Raw genomic sequence first — 24,953 nt, forward strand, 5'->3', positions numbered from 1 at the left:
CTTCTTGGCACATGCCTCTTTCTTATGAGGACAATCAATTCATTACATTATGTATATAAGTCTTTCAATGAGTGGGGAGAGAATCTATTCAGATATTCACCAATGACTATTCATTCCCTAGTTGTAAGACTCTTGAGAGTCTTGTGAAGCATTGGTTGACCAGGGATTTGTTGTGTGTAGGGGAAGAAGGTATTTTTGGTTCACTGTTTCAGGGGACTCGTTCCCATTGTGATGGAGAAGGCAAGGTAGCCGTGGGACCTGGCTAGGATTTGGGCAGAACAGAAAACTAGAAGCCAAGTGGGTGGTAAACCATAAGTCCAGCTTGCAGTGACTCATTTCCTCCAGCAGCTGCCCACCTCCTGTGAGTTTCACAGCCTCCCTACCAGTGCCACCAGCTGGGAACCAAGTGTGGCCATTCAAACTCTGCCATGATCCCCAATCTGTATCTGTCTGTCTGTTCCTATCACAGTGTGCTGCACACTTATGTTGTCTGGTGTTAAGTTGGAATGACAGTAAGACATGTAAGGCTTCCTACTCTATTCTTACTAAGAAGTCTTTGGTCATATATTTGAATGCATGCCCTAATTTCAAGAGGTTATGGAACTGGGAGTTGGTGTGTGGCTGGAGGAGGAAGTAGGGGCAATGGAGCATCCTACTGCAGCTGGTTCTGCCTGTTACTAGGCACTGCACACACTTTCTCCGCTCACGTTATCCCAGTGAATTGTGTGCACAGAGATGAGTAGCTAATGCATGCCCATCACATTCATTCGGATTTCAGTCAAGTGGCAACCAATAGGTGGGAAAATTACGAATGTTTATTTAGTTCTAAAGATTATCTACAAATATGGTGTCAGTGTTGACTTTTGATCTGCTTTGAGGGCTAATAAATAATAATTTGACTCTAAACACTATGGAAATAATAAAGTGTGATGGGGGACTTTCCTCATGCTAAAGGAATGTGAATCTGGAGTAATGGTACTTGCCACCAAGCCTGATTACCTCGAACCCACATGGTAGAAGGGAAATGCTGACTCCTTCCTGACTATTCCATATATGTGCACCATGACACACTCACTACACGCATGCACATACACACAAAATAATAAATGCGAGATAAAATTATATGACAATTAGTAATTATTATCACTGACATTTGTGTAAAGGTCACATTTACTCTACAGGGAACTTACTCCTTTTTTTTCTTTTTGTTTGTTTGTTTGTTTGCCCACACACACTGACCAAAGATGTTGAATGTTTGGAAAGGGCAGGTCTTCATTTTTTCCTGGGTCTTTCTAGTGAACGTCATTGGTTTAACACCTTGGCATCTGCCCAGCAGTCATCAGCGTGTACACACAAGCACTCCTTTTTAAAAAGTTGAGCTCGGCCGCCATCTAGGGGCTCTAGGGGCTCTTGTTTCACACAGATTTTTTTTTTTTTCCAAGCTGCTTCCAAGGAAATGCAGCGCAGAGGAAAAGGGTGACAGCTCTTGATGTGTTATTATTTAATATTTCAGATCTATTTATTTTACTTTGTGTGTGTATGAGTGTAGCATGCATATGTGTGGACTATATATGTACCTAATACCCACGGAGGTCAGAAGAGGGCTCCTCAGATCCCTGGACACTGGAGTTACAGAGCGTTACAGGCTGCCATCTAGATGCTGGATATCCAGATCCTCCGCTGAGCCATCTCTCCAGCCTCTGGTGTGTCATTTTTATGTACTTCAATAAAATTGTTTACTCCCCACTGAGTGCTTAGAATACGTCATGAGAGAAAATGGATGCCTCCTACTAAGCGATGATTCTGCAGCCCCACTAATGAGGCTGGCAGGTGGATTTCTGTCTGTGGCAGTTGCTGTGTCAGAAATGCGTAGGGTCAGAGCAACCTCAGGGAGACAGAAGTGCTGGAATCATGAATTTTAGAGCTCAATTAACAAACAGGTCTCAGTGGAGAGTGCTGGCTCGCCACAGTCTCTATCAAATTACTTCCGGACCTGTGACTTGAGAAACACCAGAGGTCTTTTTCTGCATGTGAAAGGGGTGTCTCTCAGGTAGTTGTGGGCACAGTGGCAAGCACGTGACACTTCTGTATGCATCTAATCTTTTAATGGATAAACTAACTTTACTCCAGAGCCTCAAGCCAGACTTCAGGAGTCCACACACACTATTTAGATGCCATTATATTTCTGACACACAATATGTCTTTCCCCACCCCCATACTCTGAGAAGTCAGAATATTAGAAAAGTGGATTTAGGGGTATTAGGTATTTTATAGATTTATTGCAATGCTTTAAAAATATCTTCCCTGTAAATTTAGTGAACTGGGCGGCTTCCGATGGCTTTGAAAAGATACGAGCTCCCTATGACGTCTAATTCACAGTGAGAGAGTTTCACCATGGGCTGATTACTGATGCCAACCGAGAAAATGCTCTTCTAATGGGCAGTCAGAGGACTCCTGTTAGTTATGCATTTCAGAAGTATTTTCATGTTTTTAACCTTTGAAGAAAATCTAAATCTACACATGTAGGGCCTAACTGGAAGCGGTTAAATCTAGCTTTAAGCTCCAGTTGCTCTAAACTGGAGATTTAAGTTAAGCAAGCAAACCAAAAAAAAAAAAAAAAAGGAAGAAATTAAGAAAATATTTTGAAAGTGTTAGACTCCTAAAAGTGAACATAGAATGGAGTTGACTTACATGTTGAAAGAAAAGCATGAATCATTTTCTAGTAGAGCCGGCTCGTAAGTATTGGCGGTCCCAACACACACATGAGATGTCCCTTGGGGTACTCCTGCCTCTCCACACAGAGGAGATGGGAGAAGCTACTCACATAAAAGGATGTTTTCAAATAGCCTTAAATGACATAGTATAAGCTTCTTTTGAGAATACTTTCCATTCAATTGCAGCAAGAAGCTGTAGGCTGACCGAGCCAGTGGCTAATGCTAGGGAATAAAAGTACAGTGAATTATATAAAATATTAAATCCATGATTTTTTTTTTCTGGATAAACTTACTAATATACATACCTGTCCCATAATTTTATGATAAGCCCTCCTTATTTACAGATGCAAGCATATAGTAATTAAGCACAAAAGAATTTATAATTTCAAGGCTAGGAGTACGAACTCTCTTTTCTGAAGAGTTTACTCAGGGTAGGAAAGAGCAAGTGAGTCTATGTTCTAACTCAACTCTTGAATTCTCCAAAACCAGGATCTATACTGCCACCTGGTGGTAATCTTTCTTCCCTCTCTCTTTACAAATTGTTATTGGCTGTGGCCAGCTCCTTCCTGTTATATCCTGCCCAGTTTCTAAATCCAACGCCCTTTCGTCTTCTGTTTTGTCTAGAGACCCTTCCCAATTCTTTGTGATCCCCCTAATGGCCTCCTGTGGTCGTCTCATGATGCATTTGGATGGCAGAACCGTTGACAGTACATGTCCACGGCCACACGGAGAGACGAGATGAGAAGGCAATGATCTCTTTCCGTCTCACACCCGTGTTTCCATGGCCAAACGTGTCGATGGAAAAATCATTTGAGAAATTAGAATGAATATGATATCCTTGATATTTTGTATTGAATGATCTTTTCATATTTAGAAAAGCTGATTTTTATGTTGTTGTTGTTGGTTTTTTTTTAACGTGTATGTTTTTATCTTTGCAGCTTTTGTCCTTCCTTCAGGGTTTGTTTACATTTTACCACGAGGGATATGAACTTGCCCAGGAATTTGCACCGTACAAGCAACAGCTGCAATTCAACTTGCAGAACGTAAGGATGCTCTGCTCTCCTTCTTGTTCTTTAGCGATGACCTCACAGTGACTCAGTTAGGACCAAGCCGGACCTTGTGTGAGTGTGGCAAACCCCAGTAGCTCAGGGAGTCTTCTTTACAGACATCCTCATGACTTATTTCCTAGCGACTAGGTGAATGTGTGCCAGAGAAGAACTGGTTTTATGTTAGAAAAATGTATGCTATTGGGTTTTATAAAAATAAATATTACAAAGCGGGTCTTTGGAAATTAGCGGTATTCTTGTTAACTTAGTGGTTGACTCAGGATGAATAGGGTCTGGGAGTCTCACATCCTCTGTGCTGAGTGTAGTTAGTACAGTGTATACGCCTGAAATTTTTTTAGTGGACCTTAAGTGCTCCTCACCACACACAAACAAGAACAGAAAATACATGTGGTGATGCATGTATTTCTTAACCTGATTATGGAAATGATTTTACCATATATACAGATATCAAACTATCACAGGGACTCACAGTGTGTGTGTCTTTCATCTCTCAGTTACTCCTCAAATCCAGGAAAAGAGTGGGAACTGGCTGGCTTAAGGCAAGTCTCGTTTGCTGAGAAAGCAATATCTATTTCTCCATTTTCAAAGGGAAGGTCTCAGGCTTCCCATTCTATGGCTCATATCTCTGAAAGCATATGCAAAGCACCAGCTATTAATTTGCAGATACGTTAACTGTAGCTTTGAAGCATTCAGAGGCCTTGCTTTAACATCCAGGTGAGAGCCAGTTACACATTATCCATTTCTACCGGCTTATTGTGTGACATCCTCTAGTTCCTTTGGTCTCTGGACTCGTAGTGACAACTCTACCATGAGCCACACATTTCTGCTGTCCTCAGTCCTGGGGAAGAGCAAAGTCCTAATGTTGAGCCGCCAGTCACTGAATGACTGAGTGGATAGCAATCTAGCCAAAATAACCTTCACTTAATCTTCTGTAAAAGCTGTGTTTGTCTCTGCTTATCTGGGTCCCATCATCATGGAGTCTAGACAGTATGCTACCGAGAATGGCGTGTCCCTGCAGAACTATGCAATTGGATTTTCCTAATCATGTTTGGGTTTCAGCTTTTTACCCTCAGGTTCCCCGGCAGGAATAGTTTTGCCTTGTAGCTATTTTCATTGTTTTTTTTTTTTTTTTTTTTTTTCCAATGTGGAAGACAGTTGTCTGTCATCAATAAAAAATTTAAAAAAATAAATAAATAAAAAGGAAAATTGCAGATGCCGGGGAGTTTTTACGAGTTCTTTCAGTATTAGCTACAATTATGTCAGTTGGGATGGGAGAAAGGAAGCACTTGAAAGAATCAACCCTTATGTTTAAAAGAATGAAACAGCAAGATAGTCCCCAGATAAAGACCCCACTCTACTCTGAAGTTAACTTCTCCTGTGTGGCCCATCGAGCTGTCCAGAGGTAAGCTCTGGACTTTATTTTTAGACATACTTTGTTAGGGTGAAGTACTTTGAATGCAAACCAGATTCTTTGGGAGAAAACCTTACTTTTTTTTTTCCCTACAGCTTAAGCAAACTTACTATCAAGTGTATGAATTACTATTCTCAAAGGAAAAAAAAAGAGCTTGGATTTTGTGTGACTACGTTTTACACTGGCCTTCTAACAAACCTGTATTAGTACTTTCAGAAACAAAATCCCGTGCTGTGCCTGTTAACAAGCCTTCACTGTAGACTTCACTGAGAGGTAGACTCTAGAGCTGAGGCTTTCTAAATCTATCCATAGGAAGTTTTTGTTTGTGAGTTCATTATAGCAACATGATTTTCTTTAATTCTAAAAAAATATATATAAAAATAAAAGACTTTGGGACAAAAGGGGGATTTTATTTTAAACTTGCTCATTGTCATATATATCAAAAGCATCATTTTTTTTCTTCCTCACAAAAGAGATGAAGCTCTTATGTGTTTCCTCATAATCATAGCTAATCCAAAGCTAACAGATAGTCCAGAATTTCATTTGCTGTAGTTCACTGACTTGGGACTCGCCACAGAATCTGAAGATAGAAAGTCTCTCACACACAAGCGTCAGAAAAGGATGTCCAGGGTCATCCAGGGATGTCTCTACTAAAGTGACTCAGAGCCGGCACACAGAGTCCTTTTACGTAGAGTAGGACTGAAGGGGTGAGGTTACCGCACTCCCCTTGGCAGTTTTGGAACTTTAGTTAACAACTAAATGCTGAGTGAATTTGTGGCTTCTCTTCACTTAAGACAAGAAATAACTTTGAAAGCACTCGACAAGAGGTGGAGAGATTGATGCAGAGGATGAAGTCTGCCAACCAGGATTACAGACCACCCAGCCAGTGGACCATGGAGGGCTATCTCTACGTCCAGGAGAAAAGTGAGTCCCAAAGACAGACTTGAGGTCTCTCTTTTTACTTCCCTTTTTATTTTCCACGTGTGTGGGGTCCATGTGTATATATGCATGTTTGCATGCGTGTGGATACATGTGTGGTTGCATGCAGACTTATGTACTCATGACCATAGCGGTTCATGTCATCTCCCATATAACTCCACCTTTTCATGTAGGCATGGTGTCAGTCAAGCCCAGAGCTCATCCAATGGGGCTAGTCCCATTAGTCCATGAATTAGTCAGGGATCTAGAGAAACAGGTCTGAGAGATTTATCAGAGGGGCTTATACCTGTGGTCCCACTATTCCAAAAACATCTGATTTTCAGTGGAAGTCCAAGAGTCCTATGGTTGCTCAGTCCAAGATATCTCAGCTGTTTTTTCGTATACCCTGGAACCCCACCCAAGTAAGTGGGCTCTAATAACAGTGATGAAATTAGCTTCCAAGTGCTAGCAAGGGCAAGTAGGCAAACACAGCAAGCTTCCTTCTTCCATGTCTTTTATATAGGCTGCCAGCACCTTTATATGGTCCAGATTTAAGGGGGATTTTCCCACCTCAAATGAATCAATCAAGAAATCCCTCAGGTGTACCCTGCAGCTTGGGTTTTAGTTAATTCCAGACATATTCAAGGTGACAAACAAGAATAGTCATCACAGCCAGCTTATTCTGGGACTCCCCATCTCTGTCTTCTAGGAGGGCTGCTACACCCAGCTGACATATCACCCAGGTTCTAGAGATCCAAACACAGGTCTTCATGCATGCATAGCAATTACTTTAACCACTCCCCCCCCCAAGCCATTATCCTAGCCCAACTTTGTGAAAGCGTGTGGTTTTTCTTTTGGGTGTGTTTATGTATTTTTGTTTGTGTGTATGTGTGTGTGTGTGTGTGTGTGTGTGTGTGTGTGTGTGTGTGTGAGTGTGTGGTGTATGCACATGAACACAGCACTATGTGCAGGTCAGAAGACAACTTGTGGGATCTCCTTCTATCATCTTTGTCCTAGGAATTGAACTCAGGTTGTAAGCCTTGGCTGCAGACCCTTTTACTGCTGATGAATATAGCTAGCCCTGGATTTGGTGTGTCTTGTAATTCAGCATGCTGTTTCTGCACCACACAGCTTAGTGACTTGCCTGAAAGCATCACTATGGTTTCATGAAGGAAGACTGAATTTCTATACAGAATATAAGGCAGTCTTCTCTCCACCACTACCATCACCAGAGTGAAGAAGTGTTATTTCAGCACAGGCTTTGTGCAGGCTCTCAGGTGAAAAGAATACAAGGTTCAGGTTTAGAAGGTAATTGTGGCAGTGCTCTCTATTTAAAGTCCCATGGGAGACTGAGAATGAAAGTCCTCGTCAGGATGACGCAGGCTGGTGACTGCACTACTCATCTTTCCCTCAACAGCATCATGTCATTAAATTCTGGGCTCTGCCAGTTTTCAGAAGTAATGCAGCAATTATGCCATGTCACATTGGCAATCTCTACTTCCTGAAGTGAGAAACAAATAGCAGATGCAACAGAGACCTGTCATAACAACCCCATGCCCAGAATGTTTTTTTCCCACAAAATCAGCATAAATCCCCTCAGACATGGGTATCTGGGGTCCTTTCTGTGTGTGGTCTTTAAATGAAACCACCTTGACTATTTTGACTAAACCAGCACGTTTTCACATCAGATGTACCCTAAGGTTCCATTCTTACATTTGTGATGTAGTAAGCTGTTATTTCCAGCCTAATGGAAATATGAGTATGTGCTTTAGAAAGCAGAAAACTGCATGTTTCAATTTCTTGCAGCAGTGACAAATCAAATTGCCACCAAAGCTGAGAAACATTTGTTCATGTACTCCTTTGTTTGTTTTTGCTTTTCTGTTTTGGAAGGAGGTAAAGCTTTATTTTGCTTACATTTTACATCACTGACCAGCAATGAGAAAAGTCAAGACAGAATCCCGGAGGCAGGAGCTGAAGCATAGAGAATAGATGAAAACGGCTTACTAGCTTGCTTTCCATGGTTTGCTCCATTTTCTTTCTTATAGAGCCAAGGCCCACCCACCAAGTGATGGTACCACTCAGAGTGGCCATTGCACCTATAAGCAATCAAGGAAATACATCACACCCATGCCCACAGGGCAGCGGGATAAGGGCAATGCCTCAGTAGAGATCCCCTCCTCCACAGGTTTGTATCAAGTTGGCAAAATCTGTAACATCCCACATATGTCAACTTTGACACACAGACACATCACCTTCTGCCATAACCTTTTTATTTCTTGTCCTGCCCATTGAGACTGTAAGATACTCAAGGAAGCTTGTTCCAAACTCTTCATGCTGATGGTGTAAAAGGTTGGCATTGTTGGCAAAATACTGTAGTTGAAGGGTTTGTGATGCAGAACTCAGAGCAGTAGCATTGACTGTGAAGGAATTTGATGTACATTTGAGTGCCAATGAAAGTTGCATGTGAGATACTCAGGTTCTCTGCTCAGTAATTAGTGTCATACAACCACATACCAATTTGATGAACAGACTTGGCAGGCATGAGTTACCACATAGTCCGGTTGGACAATGAACCTAGGCTCAGGTGAGAGCCTAAGACTGTCTCTCATTAACTGTATGCTCCTTTCAGATCTGAGGTTATGAATCTTGATGACTCTCCTGCTGTTTTATAATTATAGCATACAAAATAGCCATATTACAACTATTTTAAACTTATCCCCAACTAGCTTACATACAAATGAAACTCAGACTATGATTATTTTATTTCTCTTTTATAATTACTGGGGGGTGGGGGTGGGGGGTGAAGAGGGTACCTCCTAACTTACTTTTCTGACTGCTGACCTGGCTACTTCCCCAGTGGTGTACTGAAGATATCTTGCTGTTTCTTCTGGCTGTGGGCTCATGGTACATCTCCCCCTCTTGGCAGCTTCCTCCTCTTCTCTCATTCTTCCTCCTTCTCCTCTTGCTTTTCCACCCCCAACCAGCTAACTGAAAATCCACCCCTCTGATCCTCCAATATTTGGCTGTAGCTAATTTGACTCACCCAAATAGTTTTAAGTTAAGGAGCAGGGTTTGCACAACAAAAGCTGGTAAACAGGAGAATTCACTCTTAATCCTAGGCCTCCTGCATACAATTTAACATTACAATACATCTCAACAGACCAACCCTCAACAAACAGCTTTGAGCCTCAGGTTCATAGATCAATCCACCAGTCATAGATCAGTCCACCGGTTCAGATCATATGAGGTATAGATTTGGCTTGGCACACAGCATTTGGGGATATTTATTTTAAATTTCTCAGCTTTGAAGGGTTAGAGTGAGTGTTATCTGAGAGTAGTTTCACTTGTACTGAGTGTGGATTTCACCAAAGGTGAGGATTTGTGGCATGGAGTAGCATGCACGGAGACATCAAACACTGAGACACACAGGAGAGGCATTCTGGCCTGATACGTTATTTCATGTTTTCTCCGTGGATAATATAGATAGTTGCTGTGATCCATGCATACACACCAATTCTTTGGTTTTTTTTTTTTAATGAAAACTTTTGTACACTCTATTTTGATCATGTTTCCCTTCCCCAGTACTCATCCCAGAAGCCCTCACTTCCCTCCCTTCCCACTCAACGTCATAGCTTCATGCTTCATTCCTCTCCTTTCTCAAAACAACACAAGACAAAGCAAAAATTGAAAGCCAGAACAGATTTGCTTCAATTTGTCAATTTTTTTAATTTTATTTTAAACAGAAAAGGGTTTGGATTATCTGCTAACATCATCTTAACCCTACTCTTCAAATCTATGTTATTCAGTCACTGGGCAATAGTCCATTCAATGAACAGGACCATGCTGGCCCATCTCCAGACAGCGTAGCATTTGTGGGCATGCCTACTAAGTGTGTGCCTTTTAATAATGTAGGCTTGAGGACTGAATGGATGGACCTAGTGAGGAGTTGATACACTTATATCATATCCATAACTTATTATAAGACAACTGATTTTCCTCAGGGTCATCCTGAGCTTCTGTGGTGCTGACATTACCCTGAGGTTATTTCATTTATTTTAATGGCACTCTCTTAGACTACAAAACTGCTGGGAATCTTCAGTTCTCTGTCTCTACATCAGGGGATCTAATCTGTCTGTTGTGTCATCCTAAGACCCTTTCACTCACACCTCTCTGTTACCTCCCCCACCTCAGCCCAGGCTAGAAGTGTGCAAAGGCCTCTTCAAAGCATCTCCTCCACCTTCACGCTTTCTTGCTCACTTCTCCCCTGTAGCAAGCCTTCTTGAAGGTCCCTCATGAAAGGCTCCTGACTCCCGTGTTTATGCCCTTCTTGTGAGGAAACACTTGAACAGTGTCTGGCATTGGAGACCTTCACAGGCAAGATGTCTCCTTTCTTTTTATGAACCCCTCTCTGATACTGGTACAGCAGTTTCTACTTGGGATTTCTCTGGTCCTGCCTGTGTCATGTATACAATGGCACTAGTTGTATTTGACCACTGGTATCTTCTATAAACCAATGTTTTCCTATATGTGTACACCTTTGGAACCATCGCTGCAGTCAATGGTGTTAAGAAAGGCAGAGGCAGTCACTGTCTTCTGGATATGGAGCTCTTTATCTGCATGTGAGCTGCTGACATTGTCTGCCCCTGTGCAGCATTAAGTCTCGTCTAATAGTCTTCAATTAACCTGGGAAGCACATGGGTTTCATAGTCAGAAATCTATTGGCATTACTTGACTGACATCCACCTTATGGATTTTGTTTAGTTTTTTTAAACAGGGTCTCATGTCTCCTTCAGACTGGCCTTGAACTTACTATTTATTTGGGGATGGCCTTGAACTACTGATCTTTGTTCCTCTCCACCATGACCCTTTTTCCCTATGACTGTGCCACTATGCCCAGTGAATCACAGCTGGGGAATGAACCCAAGGCTGTGTGGATGGTTAGGTAAGCATGTTATAAACTTCTATATCTCCAGCTCTCTGTTGCTTACTGTGTTGCTTTTGTGTACAGTTTTCTGAATTTAGCCTACCTGTTCATATTTATTTCTATTCAGGCTTCATGAATTAGCAATAATATGTATGAAATATCTCAATTTCCAGTGAGGTTATTAAAAGGACTACTTCTGAATCCTTGTTAGTCTATACAAGATAAGCTTGTTTTATTTAGTTCCTAAAATGACTGAGACCCCATCATGTCAGCCATCTATATCTAGAGACATTCTCTATCCAGGCTCCCCAGTGACGACAGCTGGCAGGCACTCTGGTGAGAGTGACATTATTCTTCCTGTCCTCCACTATGACCTCTGCAGTCTCACTCTCAGCCTGGTAAAATCTTTACAAGTGTCTCTTCTTCCACCTCAACTCCATTCACTAAAAATTCCACCTCTTGCTTCAGATGCACAGTTCCCTAGCCTCTGCATTCCTGTCTCTCGGACAATTCATTGCTTTACTGGAAACTTGCAGGATCCCCTCCTCCCACCACACTTCCAGGACCCTGGGGACCCTGACTCTAGATGTGAACAGGATCCTTTTAGCCTCTTCCTAAACCCACTTTCAGATATTTCTCCTAATCCATCTATATTCCCCTCTAACACACACACACACACACACACACACACACACACACACCCCAAAAGTGTACATGTGTACCACCACCACAACAATAAAATAACAGGGATCAGAAAGCACTGCTCATTGATATGTCTCAATAATTATCTCAGTTCTGTACTAAAAAGACAGTGACTAATAGATTGGATGTGAAAATGGGATACATCCTTCTATAACATCCAAGGAACATATCCTACCTGCAAGAATAGATATCACGTCAGGGTAAAATGACAGAAGGGGAATTCCAAGTGAATGGGTCAAAGAAGGAAGCAAGTGTAGCCATTTTATTATCTGACAAAATAGATTTCAAATCCAAACTTATCATAAGGGATAAAAAGGAGACTACATATTCATCAAAGAAGAGGATACACAATTCAGAACACTTATACACTGAACATAAGGGCACTCAAGTTTATAAAATACACACTACTACAGCTAAATATATCAATATGTGATCATATTGATCCTCACATAGTAATAGTGGTTGATTTCAATACTCCACTCTCACCAACAGACAAGTCATCCAGACAAAAACTAAACAGAGAAATACTGGAGTTAAATAACAGCATAAATCAAATGGACTTAACAGATATTTATAGAATATATCACTCAAACAAAAAGAATATACTTCTCAGCATCTCATGGAACTTTTTCCAAAATTGGCCACATATTTGGACATGAATCAAATCTCAACAGATATATAGGAAAACTGAAGGAAATCCTTGTATCCTGAGATTAAAGATACCATGGATTAAAACTGGAAATCAGCAAAAGCAAAAATAGCAGAAAGTATAGAAACTCATGGAAACCGAAAAACTCACCGGTAATAATCAATTGCTCAAGACATAAATTAATAAAAACGCAGAAACCTTTTAGAGAAAATGAAAACAGCAAAAACATATTGGACATAATGAAGGCAGGTCTAAGAAGTAAGGTCTTAGCAGTAAGTGACTACATAAAATAGTTGGAGACATCTCATATTAGCAACATAATGGCATATCTAAAAAAATAGAAAACAAAAAGAAGAAATAGCACCCAAAGTCAGTAGGTGACAAGAAATAATCATACTCATGGCTGAAATTAATAAAATAGAAACAAACAAATAAATACAAAGAATAAATGAAACAAATGGTTCTTTGGAAAAACAATCAATATTATTGCTAAACTGGAGCTAAATTAACTAAAAGACACAGAGATGATCCAAATTAATAACATTAGAAATAAAAAGGGGGTATAAAAACTGACTCCAAGGAAATCCAGAGGATCAGGATATATTTTCAAAACGAATACTCCACCAATCTTGGAAATCTAAAAGAAATGGATAGATTTGTTGGTATGTACAACCTACTAAAGGTAAATCAAGATCATAGGAGCAACTTAAGAGTGAACAGCTATGCCCCAAATGCAAGGGCACCCACATTTATAAGAGAAACTTTACTGAAGCTCAAAGCACACATTGCACCTCACACAATAATAGTGGGAGACTTCAACACCCCACTCTCAGCTATGGGCAGATCATGGAAACAGAAACTGAACAAAGACACAGTGAAACTAACAGAAATTATGAACTAAATGGATTTAACATATATCTATACAACATTTCATTCGATAACAAAAGAATATACTTTCTTCTCAGCACCTCATGGCACCTTCTCCAAAACTGACCATATAATTGGTCACCAAACAGGCCTCCACAGTGTTACAAGAAGATTGATACAATCCCATGCATCCTATCAGATCACCACGGACTAAGGCTGGTCTTCAATAACAAGAAAAACAATACAAAGCCCACATTCGCATGGAAGCCGAGTACCAGATCGTAACCTCAGGGCCCACTGCAGTGAACCAGATGCTTCACCTTGTGCTTCACAGATCCTACTTCCCACACCAATACAGTAAAAACCAGGCACTGCATTGCTACCCCAGACTAAGTTCAAATGTGAAATGTTTGGAATGGCTTCTACTGAATGTTAGTTACATTCTCCCATCATAAAATGTGCAAAGGATTCTCGAACCATCGCAAATCATGAGCAGCCTCTGTTTTTTTTTTTTTTTTTTTGTAATATATATATATATATATGGATAACTGAATGTATATATTGAAATACTTTATGATTTAAAATGTCCACATATCCTTTTATCCTAAAATATCTTGTAATTTTTGAAGACATTTTGAAAATCATTGAGTTAGCAATTTTCTATATGTAATATGCACAATGATAATGTTGTAAGATGGGAACACTGTGAATCTGCACACTGGTGATATGACATAAAAAGCAAAAAATAAATAAATAAATTACAATTATAGTAATTAAAAATAGTTTCCCTAGTGAAATAAAAGCAGTAAATTAAAGTCTACAAGTAAACAAACAAAAATCTGTGAACTGGGGTTATCCCTGATCTGTGGACTATTGGCCAATTCGGTCCCTGAGGGAAGTGGGAGCAGAAACGTTGAACAGAGGTTCGGAAGCCCTGTGAGTATGTACAGTAAATGACCACACCCGGACCGCTTGTAAGTAGGCAGATCGACTTTACTTAGGATGATCTAAGACTTATAAACTTTTGGGGGACTAGAGCCAGGAACATGCAGGATGGGCAGAGGTCTTTGGCTGGGGGCGTAAGAGTACCCGGAATGCCTCATTAGTTTGCAAAGCATTTCATTAATATCATAGACAGACTGAAAGACAAAAACCACATGGTCATCTAAGGTGCAGAAAAGGCCTTTGAAAAAAATCCAACATTTGTTTCAGAAAAGAAAGAGAATGAGAGGGAGAGGGAGAGGGAGAGGGAGAGGGAGAGGGAGAGGGAGAGGGAGAGGGAGAGGGAGAGGGAGAGGGAGAGGGAGAGGGAGAGGGAGAGGGAGAGGGAGAGGGAGGAGAGGGAGGAGAGGGAGGAGAGGGAGGAGAGGGAGGAGAGGGAGGAGAGGGAGGAGAGGGAGGAGAGGGAGGAGAGGGAGGAGAGGGAGGAGACTAGGGATACAAGTGGCAGACTTCAACAAAATAAAGGTTTTTTTCAGCAAGGCACAGCCCAAATCAACCTAAACAGAGAGGGATTCAAAGCATTTCCATTAAAATCAAGAACAAAGCAGGACTGTCCATTCTCCCCATACCTATAGTATAATACTTGAAGTCTTAGCTAGATCAATACAAAAACTAAAGGAGATAAAGGGGATACAAATTGAAAAGGAAGAAGTCAAATCCTATACAAATTCAACTAAGTAGCTGGATACAAAATTAACATCACAAATAAGTAGCTTTCCTATCTACAAATGACAAATGGACTAAGAAAGAAATTAGGAAACAAAATCTTTTACAATAGCTTCAAGAATATATAATATCATGTTTTATAAGCAACATCTTAATTCTAATAAGATAAATGAGATTTACATAAAAATTTTAAGATATTAAAGAAAGAAATAAAAAACATTTTCAATTATATTATTTTCAATGCAATTATCTCAATTATATAATATATAAATTATATAATTTTCAGTTGTATAATTTTTCAATTATAAGAGTATAATTGAAGAAGGTAGCAGAAAATAGAAAGATCTCTCATACTTATAAATCAATAGTGTTAATATAATGAATACAGCTATTCTTCTAAAAGCAATTTAGAGATTAAACATATCAAAATTTCAATACAATTCTTTGCTTCATATGGAAACTAACACACACACACACATGCAGGAAACCAGGATAGCTAAAAAGAATTGCTGGCGGTATCCCCATCCTGATATCAAGTTATACTACACAGTCACAGTAATAAAATAAATCATCCTGAATGAGATAGCCCAGACTCACAAAGCAAATATGGCACATATTCACTTATGTATGAATATTAGCTGGTAATCCTTCAATAGGAATGCTATTACCTAAATAACCACAGATGTTCGGTATAGAATAAGGAACCAGGTAGAAAAAAGGATCTCCTAAGAAAGGGAACATAGAATATATAATTAGATGGGGCAGGGGACTGGAAAAGAAGCATTAAATGAGAAGGGAGAAGGGGGAGGTCAGAGGGGGTTAAGGAACAGAAGGCAGAAGGAAGGACAGCTTACACTAAAGGCCATTTGAAGACTCACAGAGAAACTTACTACAGCAGACGCTTCTTAAAATATATGCATATGTGAAAGAAATCTAAATGGAATCACCAAATAACAGGGGAGACAATGTCCCAAATAGATATCTCTTGTCTCTTTGAGAGAACCTCCAGTACCAGGGATGGGTTAGATCTAGTTGAGTTGTTGGCCAAAGGTGCCTTATGGATACACCCAAACAGTTCAAGGCTATTTCCAAGGCTAGTTGCTCTCCACAAACTTATGTGCTATTGCTAAAGATAAGAGAAAAAGGGGGGAGACAGCGAGGCAGATGTTCATGTATCTCCACCAGTCAAAGATAGTTGATATATCTAGGTTGGGTAGTGGGTTACACCTCTGGTTGAGCAATACCAAACTTATAAAGCCTATGATTAACATTTTTAAAAATGTATAAATGCAAAAAGGAAAAGGGGGCATGGGATAGGGATTTTCTAAGGGGGGAATGGGGAAAGGGGATGGCATCTGAAGTGTAATTAAAATATCTAATAAAAAAAAGACCTATATAACTCACATGAAGAACTTGAGCTGGTGTGCAACTAGAGCCTCACCCCCTACTGACTGGTCTTCTAGTAATGGAGGGTACTCTGCATGCTACTAGAGGACTATGGTAAGCACCAACCCAGCTACAAACAATTTACAATGGTGACAACATGCCTACAAGATGAGCTTGTTCAGTGGTGGACCAAACGTGTGGCTCTAACCAACTGTATCTCATTGGGTTTAAGGCCCACTCCATGAGATGGAACCCATCCCCAACACTGCTCAGATGGCCAAGAACCTGACACTAGATAGCATGGGGACCTAGAGTAAAACCAAATACTACTGTTCCAAAACAAAAGCAAAAGCAAAGTAAACAATAACAACAAAAGAAACTCCGTACCTGTAGATTAGTGTCTCATTCAGCCCTCATCAGAGATGCTGCCTCCTGCAGTAGGTTGGAAAAGATAGTCCCACAATTGGACAATGGACAGAGAATGCCAGACCCTGGAACTCTCCGTCCTAAATGGAATGTTTTCGTCAAACCCTCCCTTCGGGCCTCAGGGAACTATGGGGAAGAGGAGGTGGGAAGATGGAAGAGTCAGTGTGCATGGAAGACACCAAGGAAACAAGGCCTTCCAGACACAGAACGACTGGTACACCTATGAACTCACAGATCCTGTTCCTAGACCATAAGCTATCTTCTAATGATAACTGCTTACAAATGAAAAATTAGTGTCTTCCGTGAGCCTCACTTGACCTACTAAATACTCTTAAGGGCAGGCCTCACGGCCACAAGCAGATGGCCAACACAAAATGAAGTCAGGTACTTTTGTACAGTTCTTTTCCCCTCCCGGGGTGGGGGTCTTATATTGTTTTATTTGTGCTTTTTAAAAATCTTACCAATATTTTACTTGCTCATTATAATTTCCAAGTGGGTGTCTATATTTCTTTTTTTTTGTTTGTTTGTTTGAGAGAGAGAGAGAGAGAGAGAGAACATGTGCAGTTGGAATGGCAGGGTGTAGGGTAGATCTGGGACAAGATGGAAGGGAAACCATACTCAGAACATACTGTATGAAATAATTTTCAAAAATAAAATAATAAAAACAATTTACAGTATTATTCCTTTAAAGAGAACATGGCTAGAGGGCTTGCCTTTCTTAGGTGTGTCGTGCACTTTTATAAAGCCTGACATGAAGCTTTTCAGGTAAAGGTTTGTAGTAGGTGAATATGATCCTCACCGCACCAAATATCTGTCACCCCTTTCTGTGATCACTGAGAAGGATGACTAGGTTTTTTTGTTTTGTTTTGCAGTTTTGAAGTTGTGAAAAAATTTAAATTTTCAGAGACTTACACAGGTGGATTTTAAGCAGCTTATCTAAGACCATCTCCCACACAGCTGCCAGCAAGCCTGGAGGACGGACAGCAGGAAGTGCAGGAGGTTTCACATGTAAGATAAGGCAGGGAAAATAAGACATTTTCAGTTTAAAATGCCATCAGAGCTCGATGGCTGCTTCATTTTAAAACAACAGCTGATCCTACATAATAGTCACTACCTAAGTACCGGTCACTGCCGGTTTGCATCAGCTGTGTCCCACTCAGCGCCCCCAGCTGTTAAGTAGTCTACCTCACATGACATGGGATGTCAAGTGTTGTCAAGTACTCTCGCGATGTGAAGTGCTCTGGCGACAGAACTGGAGCTAATTGCCGTAATCCCTCGTGCTTGCCAAGTGTGTGTGCACCCTGTCATTTTAAAATCTGAAGTAGCTTAAGTATTTACCAAAGTTAAAGTTGACACCAAGGACATTATTATAAACAGAAATGAAACCGAGCGGCTCCTGAAGCACCGTCTGGAGGGGTGCTGTTTTCTGTTCTAATTGCTTGTCTTTCAGTGCAGGGTTCTGAAATCAAGCCAGCGGTCACATTATGCATAGAGGTGGCTAAGGAATTCTGTTTGAAGTGGGTGGAGTGGGAGCTGAAGAACCTCCAAGGAAGGGAGCCCTAAGCTCTGTTTCTAACATACCCAGCCCATCATGACATTAGGATTCAGAACAATCTTCTGGGTAATCATAAGCTCTTGTACTTTTGTCAGGGAAAAGCGGAATGAAGGATACACCCCACTGCAGACACAGGAGCGTCTGGTTCTTCAGGGACACTAGCAGCCCATAACATGGAGTGCTGTGCTGTGAGAAGGGGGAGAGTATTTGTGAGAGAAACAGACTGAGCATCGCTGATAATACACATTTATTTTAATACAAATGACATAAATAGGGTTTTTTCATTAATTTATTTTTTCTACTTTACATCCCGATTGCAGCCCCCTCCCCCCACCAGTCCCACCCTTACAAATCCCTCCCTCCATTACATACTCCCTTCTCTGCAAAGAAGGAGAAGCCTCGCTTGGGTACCACCCACTCTTGGACATCCAGTCATGGTAGGACTAAGCACAACCTCTCCCACTGAGGCCCAACTAGACAATCCAGTTAGGGGACTGGGATTCGATGGCAGGCAAGAGTCAGAGACAGCCCTTGCTCCAGTTGTTAGGGGAACCATATGAAGACTAAGCTGCACATCTATAGGGGGTCTAGGTCCAACCCTTGCATGCTCTTTGGTTGGAGGTTCAGTCTCTGTTACCCACCATGGACCCAGGTTAGTTGACTTTGTAGGTCTTCTTGTGCTGTCCTTGACACACCTCCCCCACCCCCAGCTTACACAGTTCTATCCCCTGCTCTTCCACGAGACTCTAGGGGAATTATTTGTAAGAACTATTGAAGTTTTTGAAATGTCGAGGTCTCCTGTAGCCCAGGTGGACCTTGGCCTTGCCATGTAGTTAATAAAGACTGTGAACTTCTCTTGCCTCTACCTTTTAAGTGCTGAATTTTAGCCCTGGAGACACATGTCTGCTTTTGTAGGGTACAGGAGGGCATCCTACCTTCCAAGCTCCATCCTCAGGCTTACTCCTCTCACATCACTAGTAAGAGGGAATAATTCCAAGGTCTCAATGTCAGAGAAAATGATCATTCACTCTTAACTCATTTGTCAAATGCTTACTCGTTCAATGTCTGTACAAATACTAAAAATACTCTAATTGTTTGCCAGGGATAGTGACACATACTGGTAATCCCAGCCCTTGGCAGCCAAAGGCTAGCTTTGGCTGCATGGTAAGACTGAGAATAATCAGAGCAAGACCCCCATCTTAAAAATAATTATATACGTTCGGTGTCTGTGTGATTGTTTTGTCAAATATTTTCTGTCCATAGTTGGTTGGACTTATTGACCAAATTCCACACTTATAGATAAGGTTAAGATAGCTGAGGTTTATGGAACGGCTCACTCGTGGGTTTCCAGATTCTCTGAGGGAGATTGAGTAAAGCTGTTTGAGTCTGTGATGTCACCTTTCCTCAGTCACCTTTCCTCAGACTGGCTTTCCTCACAGAGAATGGTCCAGCTACAGTGATGAATGGACACTTTCCACGTGCCCATGCACACACTCAGGTCCAGAGCATTTCACCATATCTAAAGTGTTTTTGTCTCCTGCACTAGGACCACTGGGTTTCACGTGGATTAAACACTACTGTACTTACGACAAAGGAAGCAAAATGTTCACGATGAGCGTCTCCGATGTGAAAGCCAGTGGGAAGATGGTGAGTGAGCTCTCTCCTTTTTAAATTAAGCTTGTCATTTAAGGAATGGGAGGTAAATAAAGTGTCACCTGTGCTTCCCTTCCCTAGTAACAGCATGCATTTTTAATAAGAGAACTTTTAGTGACCTTAATGACATTAAAACTAATGGACAGTGGTTTTTTTTAAGCTGGGGTTATCTTGTATCTATAAGCAGCCGAGTTGCAGTTAAGAATCCTTCATTAAATGTCTGAGGTACCCTGCTATGTTCCTGGCTTCAGAACAGGAGTCCATGCTATGGGTTAATTAGCAACCAAGGAAGCGACTGACAGTTCCTGGACCCAACTTGTCCCCAAGATTCTGTATCCTGTCCCAGCCAGCAGTGCTAGAGATGTCCTTGTGTGCCCTAGCTTCTGACAGTCCACAAATTCGCATACCAAAATGCTGACTAACAAAGTTTTCAAAGCAATCAATCAAGGCTCACTTACCCCAGAGTTAAATGTGTCACTGTTTCATGGCTAGCTAGCATTGTAGGCCATGATGCTGCTCCTGATTTGATGAAATGGTACAGCCTGTGTTGCATGTAAAGTGTAACTCACTCTTTCTTCTCTTTTGTTTTTCGGTCTGTGTGTTTTTCCATCGTTATGTCTATTTGTCTTTTCTTTTTTCTTTTACCTTCCTTCCTAACTTCCTTTCTGTCTGTATCTTTCCTTCTCTTTTGTCTTCTTTTTTCTTTTTTAGTTAACCTAACACTAATCCCTAACCCCTAACCTTAACCCCAACCCCAACCCCAACCCCAACCCCAACCCTAACTGGAAACCTAACCCAGTCTTGTGAATTAGCTCATTTGGTCATGGGCGAAGAATTCCAGAGGTGGATTTTATCCTAAAGATAATTTGTTCCAATCTTATTTTAACAGAGGAGGAAGTTGTTTCTACAAAGTAAATGAGTCACCCAGGCAGTTTGTCATGTAAGACATGGCAGAGTTAATGATGGAAGGTAGAAACTCTAAGATGTCTTAGCTGAAACTTATTGTGCCCAGGCATCCAGCAGAGCCTGATAATTCAAACTGAAAGACAGGCATAAAAGAAGAAGGGGAACATACCAGAGAGGAAGAACCTGTGGATAGCTTCACCTGCAGAATCATCAAGTCACAATTCACATCTATCTGTGACTCACTTAGAGTAGAAATGGACAGAAATTCAACTTCTGTGACAGTTGGGGTGTTAATGCAAACTAACCAAGCCAGACTGCTGATAAGAAATCTGTGAGGTTCTTTGACCACGACATGGTTAACAAACATCGAACTAAACTTTTCTGCATTCTAGATGGGCATCTCACATGTAGAAGAGAACTCCCGAGAGTTCTCAGGCCCCTGTTCTGTCCCATCCAGAGAGTTTGCATTTTATTCTCCAAGTGGGTTAGCAGTGAAGCCATGCATGTTATAGCTGCCTGTAGGAACAGAATGGCAAATGTGAGCGTCCCTATTCTAGAGGCCCCTTTGGAACTGGGTGCAAGCCATTGTTTATCACTCTAAGGCCCCAGTACAGAAACACACCCATGGCACTAATCTCTTAGCTATATGGATTGTGTTTACTTTTTTATACTAAAGGATTTTGACAGAGAAATAGTACAGTATCCTAGCACATGTACCTCACATACAACTGTGATGTTACAGTGATTGTAATGTCATATCTTTCCGAGTCCTAAGAGTATGTGCACTGTACAGTGTCTGTTCCTGTTCAGAGTAAATGTGTCTAAAGATACAAGGAGTCCTATGACAGATTTCTTTGAAATAAAACACAGTATATTGTCAGTGAGAGAAGCAGATTAGAAAGCAGAGGAGTTAAGCCTTTATGCATGACTTATCTGTAAGGTAACATTTCCAGTTGGCAACTTTGGGTCACTGTGCTCAATCCACTTCTCTATGTTAGTAACCAGATACCTTTCTTTTTTTTTCTAGAATGGCCTTGTTACTGGTTCACCCGAAATGTTTAAATTAAAGTCATGTATCCGGCGAAAGACAGATTCCATTGACAAACGCTTCTGCTTTGACATAGAAGTGGTCGAAAGGTTTGAGCATTACTTTTCACTTTGTAGTTTTTACTTAATTTTCTGTTTCTAAGTCTGAAGAACAACATGAAATGGCTTAGAGCAGAGGTTCTCAACCTGTGGGGTCACAACCCCTTTGTCAACGACCTTTCACGGGGGCTGTATGAGACCATCGGAAAACACAAGTATTTACATTATGATTCATAACAGTAGGAGAATTACTCTTATGAAGTAGCAATGGAAATAATTTTGTGGTTATGGTCAGTGCAAAATGAAGAACTGTATTAAAGGGTCAAAGCATTATGAAGATTGAGAACCACTGGTATATAGTGTTTGTAATGAGACTGTCAACCTACTTATTTCAGTCTTTTCACATATGTACCCAATAAATTTTCATTGTATTATATTTGAAAAAGAAAAGAACCACAAGGTAGATGCTGCTGAAGAGTCACATAGAAGAACTTGTACAGTTTAACATACATATTAAATTACATAATAATTAATTAAATAATTACATATATGTGTGTATGTATGTGTGTAGTGTTATATAGATATAGTTATATATAAAGCTTATGAATATTATATATGTAACTTATGAACTATATGTATGTATACATATATATATGTATATATATATATGTATGTATATCATAGTAGAGGGCAGCCTACACCCCAGCAAAAGAGAAGAAGCCCACAATGTTGATTGCTAGTTTCAAAACAAGTATTTTTTCTTTTAAAATTTATTCTCTCATATCTTACATCCTAATCAGTTTCCCTTTCCTCCTCTCCTTCCAGTTCTACCCCGACCCCTGAATCTAGTCTTCCTTTGTTTCCCTTCAGAAAAGGCCAGACCTCCCAGGGATATCAACCAAACATGGCATAGCAAGTTGCAGTAAGGCTAGGCACTTCCCCTCACAGTAAGGCTGGATAAAGCAACCCTGTAGGAAGACAAAGGTCCAAAAGCAGGCAAAAGCTCAGGACAAGCATTTTTATCATCACTGGAAGCCTAGTGGCTTTGCTATTATGGACTAAGAAGATTTCAGAGGGACTAGGATACACAGAACTGGCCAAGTTCAGAGCCACTAGAGGGCTACTACGGGTGCAGCACTGTTAGATTTCTGCTTATTCTAGTTATAATTATTTAAACTCCGTGCTTTTGTCATTTTCATCTCTAAAATAGGAAAACAATTCTACATATCCAGGGTTTGCTGAGGGTTAAATGAGATAATAAAGTGTTCTTATGAACACAGCACCCAGAATGAACTCTAGCCATCCAGCAGGTACTGAGTGTACCATACTGTGATACTGACTTAAACTCTGGAGCAAGGCTGGGCACAGCAACATGCATCTGTAATGTCAGCATTCTGGGGGCTGAGGCGAGAGGATCACAAGCTTAAAGTATATAAAACTTGTGGTACTTAGAACTTGTCCCAAAGAAACAAAATCAGTTCAATCACATCAAATCATCCAGGCCCTTCCATTCGTTTCTTTCTTTTCTTGTCATTCTAGTGAGCCATTTTCATATCTACAGAAGAAATACAAGTTATTTGTCAACAGGTTATGCTATTCTGAGTTTTTAATCATTTCACATAAATAATGAAAGTTCCCAGTGTTTTGCAGGGGAATTGCAGGTATATATCAATTCTTGTACATGAGATAATCTATAAGCTTTTATACCACCCTCAACTCCCCTTTATATGATGCATTATTTTATCTGGAAATACATCCTTAGGTAACTTTTCACAGTGGATGCACGGGAGAAATTTGAGTACACTGTTTGTTGAGACAGGATCTCACTTTGGGAACATGTTGAGATAGGATCTCACTTTGGGAAAATGTTGAGACAGGATCTCACTTTGAGGACATTGTTGAGACAGGATCTCATTTTGTAGTCCAAGCCTGAATGCAGACTCATTGTGTAGGCCATGCTGGCCTTGGGCTTGTGATTCTCTGATCTCAGCCTCCCTGGTGCAGACATACACCTGCATGCCTGACATGAAAATTATTTGGGGGACTTCATTTTAACACTGTGATCACAGAGCAGAGAAATGCCAAGGACCGTTGGCTAGTTGTGAGCTGAGGCTTCACACATTGTCATTGTTAGTGACTGGCTGCCCCCACGTCAGACTCATGAACTTAGTCACTCTCACTGTTGATTGTCAGGTGACTTTGAGCAGCAATGGATATGCATTTACCATGTTTCAACTATTTCAGGGGAAACTGAATTAATTCCTTCAGACAGCCGTGTGCCTTATACATTCATGACTTACCTGTCATCACTTAAATTTAAAAAGTGTGTGTGCATGTGTGTGCTTGTACATGTGTTCATGTATGTGTATATAAGTGTATATGTGTGTCTGTGGATGTGGATGTTTATGTGTGTGTGTATGTGTGAGTTTATCTGGGTTTCCATGTATGTATGTGTGCAGGTATGTGTGTGTGAGTATATGTGTGTATGCATGTGTGTTTCTGTGCATAAGTGTATAACTGTGTCTGTGTATGTGGGTGTCCATGTGTGTAGGAGTGTATGTTTATCTGGGTTTCCATGTATGTATGTGTACAGGTATGTGTGTGTAAGTGTATGTGTGTATATAAAGGTGTGTGTGTGTGCATGTATGTGTGTGAGTACAATGTATGTGTGTAAAGGTGTTTATGTGCATGTATGTGTGTGAATACATGTATGTGTATAAGGGTATATGTGTGCATATAAGTGCATGTTCGTGTGTGTCTGTCATGTGTCATGTGTGGGTGTCATGTGTGAATGTCTGTCATGTGTGAGTGTCATGTGTGTCTGTCATGTGTCATGTGTGGGTTCATGTGTGAGTGTCTGTCATGTGTGTCATGTGTGAGCGTTATGTGTGAGTGTCATGCATCACTTTTCTGAAAGAGGGCTGTAGAACATAGCTTTTAGTTTTCTATTTCTGTTTTTCTTCATTGCTTTTATTTTTTCTTTCCAAATTATGAATTTATAATTAATTAATCAAGGACTTG

At 40.6% G+C, this 24,953-nt stretch overlaps 1 protein-coding gene across 2 annotated transcripts in view; it reads left to right on the forward strand.

The window, feature by feature from the left end:
- Positions 1-24,953, forward strand: part of Arhgap42 (Rho GTPase activating protein 42) — a 234,571-nt gene that overhangs the window by 177,012 nt on the left and 32,606 nt on the right. For both annotated transcript variants that reach the window (XM_076926090.1, XM_076926091.1), the window contains exons 7-10: positions 3,653-3,757; positions 5,987-6,116; positions 19,834-19,934; positions 21,874-21,983. In XM_076926090.1, the coding sequence (XP_076782205.1) occupies positions 3,653-3,757; positions 5,987-6,116; positions 19,834-19,934; positions 21,874-21,983 (446 nt within the window). The remainder of the gene's footprint in view (positions 1-3,652; positions 3,758-5,986; positions 6,117-19,833; positions 19,935-21,873; positions 21,984-24,953) is intronic.

This window comes from Arvicanthis niloticus, chromosome 27 (genome assembly GCF_011762505.2).
Source record: "Arvicanthis niloticus isolate mArvNil1 chromosome 27, mArvNil1.pat.X, whole genome shotgun sequence".
In the NCBI taxonomy this organism is placed as follows: domain Eukaryota; kingdom Metazoa; phylum Chordata; class Mammalia; order Rodentia; family Muridae; genus Arvicanthis; species Arvicanthis niloticus.